General features: G+C 37.2%; 1 protein-coding gene across 1 annotated transcript in view; it reads right to left on the bottom strand.

Moving 5' to 3' along the window:
* Positions 1-14,851, bottom strand: part of FER (FER tyrosine kinase) — a 444,812-nt gene that overhangs the window by 201,525 nt on the left and 228,436 nt on the right. The window contains exon 13 of the mRNA XM_056139057.1: positions 8,195-8,317. Coding sequence (XP_055995032.1) covers positions 8,195-8,317 — 123 coding nt within the window. The remainder of the gene's footprint in view (positions 1-8,194; positions 8,318-14,851) is intronic.

Below are 14,851 nucleotides of genomic sequence, written 5' to 3'. Positions count from 1 at the left end.
TATCTTGTGGATATGGCCGATGGTGCTGAATCCTTTTCGGAAGCCGGCTTGCCACATGGTTGTCCTTCATCTAGTGTTCTGCCAATCATATTCAGGATGACTCGAGTGAACAGCTTGTAGACAACGTACAATAGGCAGAACAGGCGATAGTTGCCAATATTGTGGATGTCTCCCTTCTTGTACAGTATAAAGGTTCTTCTGATTTTCTTTTGGGGATGGAACGTTGCATTCATACTGGTAGCTTGTGAAAGAGCTGAGCCAGTGTATTGATAAGAACTGGCAGCAGGTTCTTTAGGTGTTTGGGTCTGACCTTGACTGGGCTGGTGCTGCCTGCTTCTTTACCAACAAAACGGTGTGTTGCATTTGGAAGGGAGAACGTTTGGAACGACATATCCATTCTACAGAATTTGGTATGTGGGCAGGTGGACATGGCTATTGAAGAGATCTGAGTACAAGTCATGGATAATATTATCCATTGCCCTTCTGGAAGATGTGATAGATCTATCGGGATGTCAGAGGGCAGTCATCTTGGTCTTGAAGGAGAGGTAGGCATTGCATGCTTTTTCTGACTACTACCGCATCTGCCAGTACCGCTGCTTGTTTCTCTTTGAAGTATTCCTTGATCGCTTCTCTGCACTGCTTGGTGAGCTTGGACTTTCGCTTGCTCTCGCATAAAGCCACGTTTTGGCAAATGAGCTCAAGAGTTTTTGAAGAAAGGTGTCTCTTTGTGGCTCTCTCTCTCTCTCTCTCTCTCTCTCTCTCTCTCTCTCTCTCTCTCTCCCCCCACCCTCAGTGCTCCTTGCACAATCGAGGAGATGCTGAACCAGTTGATCATATTCCTCTTCAATGTTGTCAACGATGGCATCTTCCCATGTTGCCGCAATAGTGCCAAAGAGCTCCAAGTTGGTGGTTATTCTGGGAGTCATCTTCTTAAACTTTGCAGCCCTTTCTCCCCGCTCCATGAAGTAGAATTTTGTACAAAGACGGTGGTCCTATGCCATGTGGAATTTTGGGACAACAGTGACACTGGTCAGGCAAAACTGTCGATTGAATATGATATGGTGAATATCGTTGTGGAACTGTCCACCCGGAGAATCCCATGTGCAACGTTTAGATTCAGCCTTCTGGAACTGTGAGTTACCATGGTTGGTCTTGGTCGACATGATGAACTTAGACAATCTCTCACCTGTTCATTCCATTCTAGACCATGGGTCCCAATGTGGAGTTCTTCAGCTGATCTTCTTAGTCCTATCTTGGCATGAAAATCCCCGACAATGATCTTGTAGACAGTGTGGTCTTCTTATAGAACTTCTCCAGCTCCATATAGAACTTCTCAATTTCTCCTTCATGATAATTGGATGTTGGTGCGTAGATAACGAAGACAGAAACTATTGGCAGTAAGCCATAACTATTCAAATGTAATTGTCTGATTCTGGTTGTTAGGCATTCGATTGAATCAATGCTCACGGCCAAGTTCATGTTGACAAGGACACTGATACCACCGACGCCTCTTTTGTCGCATGATCTGAGGAACAGTTCTTCTCCAGTGTCAAAAACGACATGATGTGACTGATGTCTTCTCGTCTCGGTCACACCAATGATGCTGTATTTGATTTTTCTCACTTATAACATCAGGTCCTTGATGGATGCATCCAATGCCAGCGTACGTGCATTGTAAGTATAGACAGTCATTTTTGTCCTTCTTCGTTTTAAGCAGCATAGTTCAGCCTTGAAATTTTACCAGTCTCTCCTTCCTGATCGTTCTTAACGCTGTGGTATTGGTGGCTCTTTCGTGGTCAGGGAATGAAACCTATTGTATTTACTGGTTATGGCATATCGAATATGCCATGGATAGCTTGCCAGGTTCTGCCTTGTGGGTGGGATATTCTTGGAAGCTTGCCAGTCTCTCCAAGAGTGATAGAGGCTTTTAGGCTGGCCTCTAATTGACCTTGTAGGTTACATCACAAGGAGATAATATATTTCTAGATTGTAATCACAGGGAACACTTTCATCACTGAGTTCTTGGATTAGACATTATGAGAATAAATTTATTCATAGAAATAAATGGGAATTAAGAAAAAAGTTATTACAAGCAGAAATTATAGAGGCCACAGCAACACTCTTTTTATAGCCTAAAAATAAAATCTGGCAGCACGGAAATTAAATGTTTTATACCACATTACAGATAAAAGGCATTAACTTCATACATATATGAAATCAAGAAACAGAGGCCAGAGTAGTGGTGTAGTGGATATGGTGCTGCTTTGCACACTGCTGACACAGGTTGCATCTCTGGCACCCATATAGTTCCCCAAAGTCCATCATTTATAATTTTTGACCACCATAAGATGTGATAGCACAGCGGGTAGGGCGTTCGCCTTACAAGCGGCCAACATGGCCGACCCGAGTTCGATTCCTCCGCCCCTCTCGGAGAGCCCGGCAAGCTACCGAGAGTATTCGATATGCCAGACACAGTAACAACAAAGTCTCCAATGGAGACGTTACTGGGCCCGCTCGAGCAAAAACAAACAAAAAAAATAAAAAAATCTAGTCCAGTTCTATAAGTGTGTTTATATATATATATATGTATATATATATATATATATATATATATATATATATATAACTTACACTGTCCTCCTGTTGCTCATCGATTTGCTCAAGCGGACCCAGTAACATTGTGAGACTTGTTACTGTGTTTAGCATATCGAATACGTCATGGGTAGCTTGCCAGCCTTTGCCATATGGGCTAGATACTCTTGGTAGCTTGCCGGGCTCTCTGAGAGGGGTGGAGGAATCGAATTCGGGTCGGCTATCTTGGCCGTGTGCAAGGCAAATGCCCTAACCGCTATGCTATTGCTCCAGCCCAAGTGAATACACACACACACACACACACACACACACACACACACATATACATATATATATAACTTCTCAAAAGAAGACACACCATCAAAATAAAATCAATGTCATTCTTCACTCAAATTGAAGAATTACAGCTTCTGTTTTGTGAGTTCTTTCAAATGAGTGACAATCTCTGAACCCAGGGGCTTTTGGCAGTAATCCCTCTAGGTTTATTAGTAAAATATCAGAAATCCAAAATCACGTGGACTGCGGCCACACGTCATCATATGCTCTTCATAATGAAGAATAGCAAACAAATAATCTAATGATGTCTTTTTTGGCAGGTCTGAATGTTGGGGAAAATTCCAAATAATAATGTTGGGTCTTTTGTCATAATATTGAATGTGATAAATGCAGAGAGAGAGTAAATTGGAAATCTGCTACACAGGCGGGGGGGTTGGGTTGGAAAGGGGGCTATGCTGGAGTTCTTGGTGGTGGAAAATGTGCACTAGTGAAGGGATGGGTGTTTGATCATTGTATAACTGAACGAGACTTAAACTGAAAGGCTTTGTGACTGTTCTCATGGTGATTCAATAAATAAAACTTAAAAAAAAAGAGTGAGATGATTTTTTAAAAAATATTAGATGCATAACTACTTTAAAGTAGATCATTATATTTTTTCAAACATATGTGCTTCAGGTTATTAAGACACTAGATAAACATTAAATTTCTACTTCATAGATCAATCATATGAAGTCCCTTATTATTCTATAGCTATAAGTTTACAATTATTTTCATTGCTAGGACTAAGAAATGATGAGAAAATCAGCTGACCAGCCATAAAAAGCAGCTCCAAATACCATGCTGGAAGTTTGGGAGACAGAGCACCTGGCGACCTAACAGAGTATGTTTTATGGATTCATTTCATGGAAAACTGTAAGTTAGGAGTACTACAGCTTTTGTTTGTAATTATTTATTTTTAATCTGGTCCAGAACTACATTCTTATCTTCCTTTTTTTTCTGGCATTGGTCTCTTGATTTAGACAACACTAATCTACCAGAGATAGAAAAACTTTTATGTTAAGGGTCACTTAGATATTTTTAACTCGTGCATCATGCAATTTTGGCAGATTGACTGAGGGAGCATTTGAGAAGCACATATGTCTGTCCCATCAAGTACCACAGTCAGATCACATAATTTGACATGTTTTTAATAACATGCAGGCAAGAATTTCCCATCCCTGGTACAGAAAGGTAAAGCCCATGCAAATATTTGGATGGCTTATGACATGGGCAATCAATCTCTCTAAAACTCAATTATATGTCTCATTACCCTAGCAGGAATAAATAAAATTTTCACTGCACTGATTTTTATATCACTGGAATATACTGGAGTTAAAATCATACTTTCTCATGGGCAATTCTGTGTATAAAGTTCCTATTAAAATTCTGAAGGGAGGACAGGGGTAAAGAGATATAAAAAATGATCCCTAGGTTTATGATTTGAGGAATTGAGTATATGATGGTACCAATTACTAAGAAAAGAAATACATGTGAAATTAAAGGGAATAAACAGTATAAAGTGAAAAATTAAAACCATAGCTTTAAGAAAGATATAAAGTTAATTCATACACATAAATTTTCATGTCAGTAAAATATAAACAGTAAATGAAGCTATGAAAAGAGATCACACAAACTAAATTATCTGTTAGAATTCTGTAGAATAGTAGCAGCTATGAAGTTTCTGCGAGAGGAAAAGTTTAGACTTTTCCTTTTCTAATTAGAAAAAAATGAGGACCTGTTCTAAACTAGAGAACAATGGAGGGTTATTTGCAATTATAATGGGGTGGAGAGAGAGAAATAAAAAAGCATAGCAATGAGACACAGCAGCAATGAGTCCCGGAGACCACAGCACCAGAGATTTTTCCGGGCCCCATATCAAGCTAATTTCACCAGGGCACCCCAGATGGAGCAGGTTCAGAATCCCTGCCTTCTTAAGATGAAATCCCAGTGACCATGAGCTGACAAAATCAAGGCCCACCCCCCGCCTTCCTGCCCCAGTTTGTGAGTTTCAGGACTAAATCTCCAAATCGCATGGTGGCAGTAGAACCAGGCCCAGAAATTCGCAATTGAATCCCAAAATGTAATAGCTCCCTACAGAGATGTCTCCAGAACCCAACCATTTATAATTTTTGAACTTCAGAAGCATGCTACCACTAACGCAGCTGTGTGACCTTTCATGATATGCAAAATGAACAATGGAAAATAAGTGATCTAGCTTCTGCTCCTGAAAGGCAGGCTTGAAAGGTGGTGGGGAAAATTTGAGCAAAATATAATGCCCCCAAACAGAGAGAGAGTATCTGAGCAATTGTCTGCTATAGAGACAGGGTGAGGACTGAGGTGGAGTGGGAGTGTAATGGGGACATTAGTGGTGCAAAGTTTGCACTGGTGGAGGGATGGGTGTTCAATCATTGTATGGCTGAATCTCAAACATGGAAAGCTTTGTAACCGTATCTCACAGTGGTTCAATAAAAAATAATTTTAAAAAAGCAATGAATGTGTCAATATACAGTAGTAGATAACAATACAAAAACAAAAAATGCGTTCATCGCAAAATTAGACTGTCAAATTCTTCTATGAGAGAAAAATTAAAGTTTGATTAATATACAAGTAAAATTTTAGACATTATGTTTTAGATTAACAAAGAAAAACATAACTGTTTTTAACTTTCTTAGCTGAATATGAATTACAAAGCAGTATCCTGGGGAAAATGTTCTCCATATTCAAAGATTTTTCAGGGTTAGGAGAATTATACCTATCATTGTTACTGGTATTTGGCATATTGGGTACACCACGGGGAGTTTGCTAGAATCTGCCGTGTGGGCAGGTTATATCTGGTAGCCTGCCAGTTTGTCCAAAGTAAGAATGAGATAATAAGATGTAGCGTGGCTGCAAAAGTGGCGTGTGCTTGCAGGAGCTGGGTTTTATAGCCTCTGGGTCTTGGCCGTTGATGGGATTACATGGCGCCAGGGGGCCAGTTGGTGGATGTGACCCCTGCCTACTGTAATATGGAGGATCTGGGTGGAGGATGCTCAGCCCTGATCCGAGCAGGCTTGGAGATCTCAGCCCCGGTACCCGCATGCTTTTGTTCCTCTGCCAGTACCTTCATGCGTGTGGAGAGTGGTCTCAGCATGGTGGTGGCTGGTTCTGGAGGTCTTCAGCTGCTGGAGCCCTGGTCAGGGTGGGGAGGGAAACTCAACCGACTCCACTCCAAAGGGCCCCGGCGAGGACAGCAGCTAGGTTTTATAGTTTTCTCATTTCTAATTTGTGCTTCGTGATAAATGCCAAAATGATTTAAAAAAAAAAAAGACTCTCACCAATGGCAAACCAATACATGAAAGACCAAAAAAACTCAAAAACTAAGCCATCTCCAATGTTCAGCTTTGTTCCAGGTCTCCTATGTTTTACCTTTAAGACTACAAACTTTATTGTTGTTGCACCAAAGTCCTGCAAAGTGTGGCCTTGGATGCTTCTGTCCAAGGCCACAGGAGCTTGGGGTCATCATTGGAGGGATATGAGAAGAACCTTTTCCTTGGGTCCTCCCATGGAACTACTAACTGATGGTAGTGGCCCCCAGACCCCTGTGCACTACCTGGAAGGTACCCCACAACTAATTTTTTTTAAAAAAAACCTACCTGGCATTCATTCACTACTTGCCAAGTCTTTAAAATGCCATTAAATTATTACATGATTCATAAAAATAACCTCTGTAAACTTTCACCTTGTCACCTGACACTAATGATCCAAGTTATTATGAATTGCCCCAAGAACAGTGTAGTATGCATTGTAGAGTTCCAAAGTCCAATGTCAGACTCAGCTTAACATCCCAAAGGAAGATTCTAATTTACTCAGAGTCAGAAAAATAGCTTAATTGTCTGCAGGCATGTTCTTCATGAGGGGCTTTGCTTTAATCTCCAGCACTACATGAGTGACCGGGAGCATGGAGCAGGTGTAGCCCTAGAACACCAGAATGTATGTTCCTCAAACATAAACAAAATTGAAAATTCCATTTATTTAAAATGCTGAACATTTTCTTTGACTTATAATATCTTAAAATATTTTATAAGCTGTAATTTTAAAATCTGGTTATAAACTCAAGTCTTCAATAATTCAAAAAATATTAGGAAGAAAAAAGAACATTATTTGGGGCCAGAATGATAGTATGCAGGTATGGTATTGGCCTTACACACAGCCAACTTAGGTTTGATCCCCAGCATCCCATAAGGTCCCATGATCACCACCAGAAGTAATTCCAGAGTACAGAGTTAAGAGTAAACTCGGAGCACAGTCAGTTGCGCCACCCCCCCCCCCCAAAATAGAAAAACCAATAACAACAACAAAACATTCTTGTAAGCAAGAAATGCTAAATAATACAACAAACCATCTTAACAAAGTGAATGATATCCCAGGAACCAACCACATCAGTATTAACAGAATGACAAAGCCTTTTGTTTCCAAATTTCTATAAATAACTTAAGAACTTTGTTACAGGAAATGTTATTATTCAAAGAAACATGGGGGGGCAGCATGAAAAAACTGCTAAAAGAAACAAAAATGATTACATCATATGTCTAAACAGAAGAAAGGGGCCTTAGGACGTCATGTCAAGACAGCCTTGAGAATATTATGTTCTCAATGAAAGGAAATGAGTCCCAGCAAGTTTTTAAAGCATGCACAGAAAACAATGGCCCGATCCTATTTCACTTTTTTCTGTAAGCCCAAACACACATTAACTCATGTTATCCCCAGGTGCATAAATATGTGTTAATGTTACATGCAGGTGATATCTGAGCAAGCATGTAGTTCTTATATACATGTGCAACATTAACACTAACATGCCCCTCACTTAGTTAACTTCTCCCTTAAACCTCTTGTACCATATCTGGTGTGCAATACCATGGCCTAGGTATAAACTATCACTTCAATAAGTTTTTCTGCTTTATCTCGACGCCATGATGCCTTGAAATTCTTTATCTGATGAAGAAAAGAACCCGGACTTTTTGGTGGAAGCCACTTTTCACATCTCCCCTTGTAAAAGAGTTTTATGTAAAAACATAAGTTCCCTGTCATTCCAGCCTAGTGTCAGTGGCTTCCCTGAGACAGGGACTAATGTCAGCACCAGCAGACAAAGTGTGACTTGAGGGATTGACACTTTTACCTCCCTTGAGGCTAGAGGTGAAAGAGATCCCACCAGGGTCTTTCTAATATAATTCTCCTAAATCTGACATAGGTAAGAAAGGCATTCTTCTAAGCAAAATAACAATAAAAGTAATTATATATTCGCACCTACCTTAGGAATAGGATTCAGTAGAACCACGCCTGATTTCTTTGTGATAACCTGTTTTGTTGTATAGTGATGATCTATCAGTTGAGGGATGTTTATAAACCCAGTGCCTTCAAATCGATACAGATTCTGAAAAAGAATAAACTAGAATAATTATAAAGACATTCCTTCAGCAAGAATTAAGTTTAATAAAAAAATTAGTTATGCACAACAATATGAATATACTGAACATTACTAAACAACATATATACTTTAAAATGGTTAAGATTGTGAAAGTAAATCAGAAGGGCCAGAGAGACAGTCTAGCAGCTAAGAAACATGCCTTGCACATGGTACCAGTTTATCTCCAGGACCACATGGAAGCCCTGGAATCCCCTAGTACTACTAGGTAAGCCTCGGGATCACCACCTCCTCAGGCCCTCACACTGAATCTCCACTTGGTCAGCTCGATGGCAATCATGGGAAGGCAGGACTCCTGGCTTCACAAGCACTGTTATAGTATCCTTTGCAAAATTAATATTAACCGAAGATTGTGCCACATGAAAGAAAGAACTCAAAACTTCCTTCTGCACAGTATAAAGAAGATACAATTTACCAGAATTTAATTTATAAAGATACAACTTACCAGAATTTAATTTATATAAAGCATTTTCAATAAGTATTCGTGTTTTATTAAGTGAGGAACATACACGCATTAGCCTTCTTTGACACTGAACTACAGAAAATTTTTGTATATCACAGTCAGACCTGCTATGATATATAATGATACTTAAGAATATTTCATTTTGCAGACATTAGAGTATCTACATTAATCTGTTAGTGAAATAAATAATGTTTGGACATCCTTAAGAAATAAATTTGAGCCCTGTAGTAATTATGTATTAACATGCAAACAAATATTCTAATATATTAGTATATATACTCAATTACAATCCATCATACAAATATTTAACCTTGATTATAAATGTAACTTCAAATATAGATCAATCAAAAGTAGCATTTTTGAAGAACATTTAAAAATATAAATTACCTTTTCTTAAGGAATAACCATTATACACAAATTGTCAAATATCCAAAAAGGCATTATAGATGTGTAAATCCAATAAAAATATTGATAACAATATATCAACCAAAGAGGGGCTAGAGAGATAGAAAAGCACTAGCACACTTGCCTTGTACATGGCCAACCAAGGTTCAATCCCCAGGACACTATATGGTCCCCTGACCTCATCCTGAACACAGATGTAAGCCATGAGCACTGCTAGGTGTTGCCCCCAAACCAAAAACAAACCAAAAAAATATTTATTACAACCAAATATGTACCTTTCTGAACTTGAAAATTGTAGGGAATAAATCTTAAGTATTGTTTACACATTAAACAGGGAGGGGACAGTAAGTTAACTGTCAAAGTGATAGATATGTTAGATACTTTACTTTTTTTATTACCACGAGCAATGTGTATCAAATTGTGATGCTGTGTACTTTAAATATATGTAATGATTTTGTTAATTATTCCTCAGGAAAGGAAAACATAGTCTTCTTTCATTCTTCTATTAACATAGCAGTCCAAATTCTATGAATGCAATTTGACATTATTTTCTCTCATCACTATCCCTCCCCTTCCAACCATTCTCATTTCCTCCTTGTTTTACATAGAAAACATATACCATTTCTGCTTGAAATAATTCCTCAAGTAGTTACTTGGGTAATACTGCCTTACTTTCTTTGATTAAATATCACCTTCTTAGATATATATATATAGATACTTATATCTATATGTATGCATATTTAAAAAGATACTATTGCTTCATCTTCTTCATTGTCGTTCTCTCCTTTTGAATGTATGTTAAGAGAGATGATAAAGTTTTACATCTGATTGGTTTATCAGTTTCCCCATTTTTAGAACACTACTGGCATATAGTGTCTGAATAAACATTTGTAAATAAATGACATATAACATATGTATGTAAAATATAGTATTAAAGAGACAGGATTATTTAATCTAGAAACGAACATAGAAAATTCATATACCTATATAGATTTGAGAAATCAAATTACAATATTTGGTAAAGAATAAAAAGATATTCTCAAAAATAAAATTTCAAAATAGCCACTAGTATCAGGTTGCTATATGCAAAATTCTAATATAACCAGAAAGACAGTGAATAGAAAAAATATAACTTTTAATTTAAAGACAGCTTTTTATCATTGGCATAGTTAACAGAGTGTTCTAAGCAACAATACTTTCTTTATGAACTAAACTTTATTAATATATTTATTTCTGGTTTGGGGCTACACAGGTCTTCCTAGATTAGCACTAAGTGTCCACTCTTGGTGGGGCACAGGGCACATATGTGGAACTGGAGATCACACCCAGATCATGTCTATGCAAGGAAAGCACTTTAGCTGACCTGCTCCCAAAATATAATTTTTGAGAGCAATCACTTTGACATCGAGGGATTTCAAGAGTCTTAACAAAGAACAATGCATATTAATTCATTTTTAAAATATGGTGATTAAAAACGAGTTTTAAAATGATACCATATCCTAACAAAAGTCAGCTGAAGGCAGCCGACTTAAAGATCAGTGCTATATTCCTCAGAGGGAGGCTGGGAAAGAGCCCTGAGTACAGGGCCAGGAATAAGTCCTGAGCACCTCCAGCTTGGCCCCCAAACAAACAAAAAGGAATCTGCCAGACATATATGCAACACCTGGAGAGACAGCAGGTTTGCAAGGACTTTGACCAACTCTGTGGCCCCTGAGAGCACAACAAGGACAACACTGACAAAAAGCAACAAGGGTAGAGGGGAAGCCATAAGGTCAAAAATGAGTATATTATTAAAACTATTAAGAGCTTATTTTTCTTTACACTTAAAATTATACTTGAAACATAAAAATATTATAAAATATATTTATAATAAAAATATAAAGATATTATTTAGCCTTGGTTGAATATCTATAACCTTTATTGTAGCTCAGGTGACCTGGGCTGGATTATAACTTTTAAATAAGAAGTTTCTTATTAAGGGTTGGAGAGATAGTACAGTAGGCAGGACGCTATCCTGGCATTTGATCAATCCCGGATTCAATCCCCCAAGCCCCATAAATTTCCAAGCACCATCAGGAATAATCCAGGAGCACAGTTGGGCCTCTGACCCCACCAAAAAAAAAAAAAAAAAGGAAACTTCTCTTTAGAACTAAGGCTGCTGCTAATGATCTCTTAAATTATGAAGGAAGCAAGCAATAGTAGTATATAACAAAGTTTTTTATATTTAGAGATCATGAACTGTGTAAAAATAAGAAGTAAAATTTAATATCAACTATTTTTGTAACTTAAAAATTATCTAGATATATTAATTATAATATACTTTTAGATTTTCGAAGAATATACACTGAACCCATATGAGTCTGTTATGAACAATGTATTCCATGATACCTATCTCTAAATTTTTACCAAGAACATGGACTACTTTTACTTTTAAGACATTTACTACACCTTAAATTTGCTACTAAGATATGCTGCTAAAGAATTAATCATATGTTCAGATGTCAAACCTGATCATACACACATGAGCACATACACTTAAAAAGGTGAATCTGACTTGTTTCAATAAAAATTCCCAGAAGGCTATTATTATGCAAGGAAGCCAGTCAAAACAGAACTAGCATATAAAAATGATAAAAAAATTCAATAAAGATGTGGTTTGAAATATTATGCCAAAATAAGTATTAAAATGAAAACTGAGGTTAAAGTAAGCTTTAAACATAAAAGGAAAAATGAAAGAAGGAAACATTATTTCTGAAGTAAAACTTAAAGGAGTGAACTAAACTTTAAAAGGAAGGTTAAAATATCCTTATGTGGGTAAAATAGCTAAAAATATGAAACAAAAATCATACCTCTCAAATGAAAAAGAAACATTAAACATTTATAGACAACTAACGAAAGCAAAACACACCAGGGATTGGCAGGCAATCTAGAATAATATTAATCAAATGTCAGGACCAGAGAGACACCAGAGAGGTTAAAGTGCTTTGCCTTCCAGGCACAGCCCAGGGCTTGATCCCTGCTCCTGGTTCCCTGAGAACGGAACCACCAGGAGTAATCCCTGAGCACAAAGTCAGAAGTAAGCCCTAAGTAATGCTGAGTATAGCCTCAAATTAAAACAAAACACAGAAAAGTTGCTAAAAATAACACCAGTTGTGATCAGTAAATGTCTTAAAGCTAAATATGCAAAACATATACATTCAAAAGTACTTTCTTACTAATTCAATTATACAGATTCCAGAGAATCCAAAATGAATTTTCTAATAGATTTTTTCAAACTCTTTCCCAAAGTAAGCTTTAAACATAAACATCTATATATTTTCAAGTCACAAAAACCATTAAAAAGTCAAATAGTTGAATAACATTTGAAAACTTACAAAGCATGTATTTACTAATTTGCTACTAACAGTAATTGTAGAGCCCATTATTTCCCAAACCACATAGTACAAAGAATAAGATTGGGACTGAAATCAAAGGATTTTTGTGCATTTTTCAATAATCCATTAATTTATATCTTTTTTCATTTCTAAAATCCCATGTACTTTCTTCTGCCATTCCCTCTTAATAAGCTTATCCCTTCATTTATGAATACATTAATAACCTAGTACTGGATTATAAACTCATTATTTTCAATATAATGGGCAATCATTAAATATCTGCTAATAAATTTCACTTATTGATTACCTTTCAGGCAACATATATTTGAGGAAAGAAACAAGGTTATCGTTTAGAATATTAATTTGCACAGAGTGAACTGTCACTGTCACTGTCCTCCCATTGTTCATCAAGTTGTTCAAGTGGGCCCAGTAACGTCTACATTGTGAGACTTGCTGTTTCTGTGTTTGGCATATTGAATACATCTTGAGGAGCTTGCCAGGCTTTACTGTGCAGGCGAGATACTCTCGGTAGCTTGCTGGGCTCTCCATGAGGGGTGGAGGAATTGAACCCGGCTAGGCTGGGCTGGCCGCAGGCAAGGCAAACGCCCTACTGTTGTGCTATCCACACAGAGTGAAATTTAATAAAAATTCACCAAAGAGTTAGATTAACCTTAATTACTATTTTCAATTTATTGACGAGAACATTATTAATGAATGTGTACTAAAATTCGAGAGCAAAACCCTGAGGCATTCACTGATAAAAAATGCACTCTCATCTTTAATAGAGAATTCGGCATGATTTCTATGGCCAAAGGAAATCAATTACAATTTTCAAATGTGAAATTGTGACAATGTTTTTTCATACAAAAATATTGTGTTGTTAATTTACAACACTTAAAATAGAATACTAAAGGCAAGTAATTTCCAAAAATATTTTTATTTGTAAGAAAATTAATTTATACCCAATAGTTCTATTTTAAAAGTGATTTAAGTTTATTTTACACTATGTTCCTAAAAATGGCAATTTAAAAAAGGAAACATTCATATAACTTGTATCTAGTTTATATTCTACTTATGATATTTCCTTCTACTCTTCTCTTTCAGTTTATAAATAGTGACAAGGTGGATATCAATTGCATGAGAAGACTACCTGGATCCACAATTTACGATGTACATACAAATTATTAAAAGTTTGTTAGAAACAAGGCCTGCTAGAGTACGCAGCAGATGAGTTTAGGGGAAGAGGGTGAGTGCAGAGGGTAAGGAACTGCCTCACATGCAGCCACCCAATTGACGGGTCCTGAGTATGCGTATTTTATTTATTTATTTTTTTTGCTTTTTGGACCACACCCGGTGTTGCACAGGGGTTACTCCTGGACTCAGGAATTACTCCTGGTGGTGCTTGGGGGACCATATGGAATGCTGGGAATCGAACCCAGGTCAGCTGCCACATGCAAGGCAAACACCCTACCCAATGTGCTAGCACTCCAGCCCCATATGCCTATTTTAAATCAAAGATATATATTCCAGGATTGGTAATACATATCACATGCATGTATATATTATGTATATAATGCTTGATAATATATATTACATGGAATTATGTATTATTGTGTATATAATGAGTATTATGTACTATAATCACTGTCACTGTCCTCCCATTGTTCATCGATTTGCTCGAGTGGGCCCAGTAACGTCTCCATTGTGAGACTTGTTGTTACTGTGCTTGGCATATCGAATATGCCATTGGTAGCTTGCCAGGCTTTGCCATGCAGGCAAGATACTCAGAATAGCTTGCCGGGCTCACCGAGAGGGGCAGAGGAATTGAACCCGGCTCAGCCGGGCTGGCTGCGTGCAAGGCAAATGCCCTACCGCTGTGCTATTGCTCCAGCCTTCATCACCTACCTGTTTTCACTTACATCACCCCAAAACAAGGTTTGCAAAATGTCCTATGACTGATAAGGTTTGTAAAATGTCCTACGACTGATAACTAGAAAAATATCCTGACACACTTAAAGATGGATATAATGTGAGACTCAATGTATAAATCTTCTAATGAATTAATAATAGATATTAAAATTAAATTACTTAAAACATTTTGAGATTCATCAAACAATAATGGTACAACAAAGCAAAAAATGGTGATTACACTGTACTTGTTTAATACCCATTGAAGAAAATAACAAAGTATGTTTAGAAGCACTATAAATACTCTTTAAATTTCAATTAAAAATTAATGCT

The sequence above is a fragment of the Sorex fumeus genome, unplaced genomic scaffold (assembly GCF_029834395.1).
Source record: "Sorex fumeus unplaced genomic scaffold, SorFum_2.1 ptg000131l, whole genome shotgun sequence".
Classification (NCBI taxonomy): Eukaryota; Metazoa; Chordata; class Mammalia; order Eulipotyphla; family Soricidae; genus Sorex; species Sorex fumeus.
Note: the sequence above shows the minus strand (reverse complement) of the source record. Positions and strands in the feature narration are given on the sequence as shown.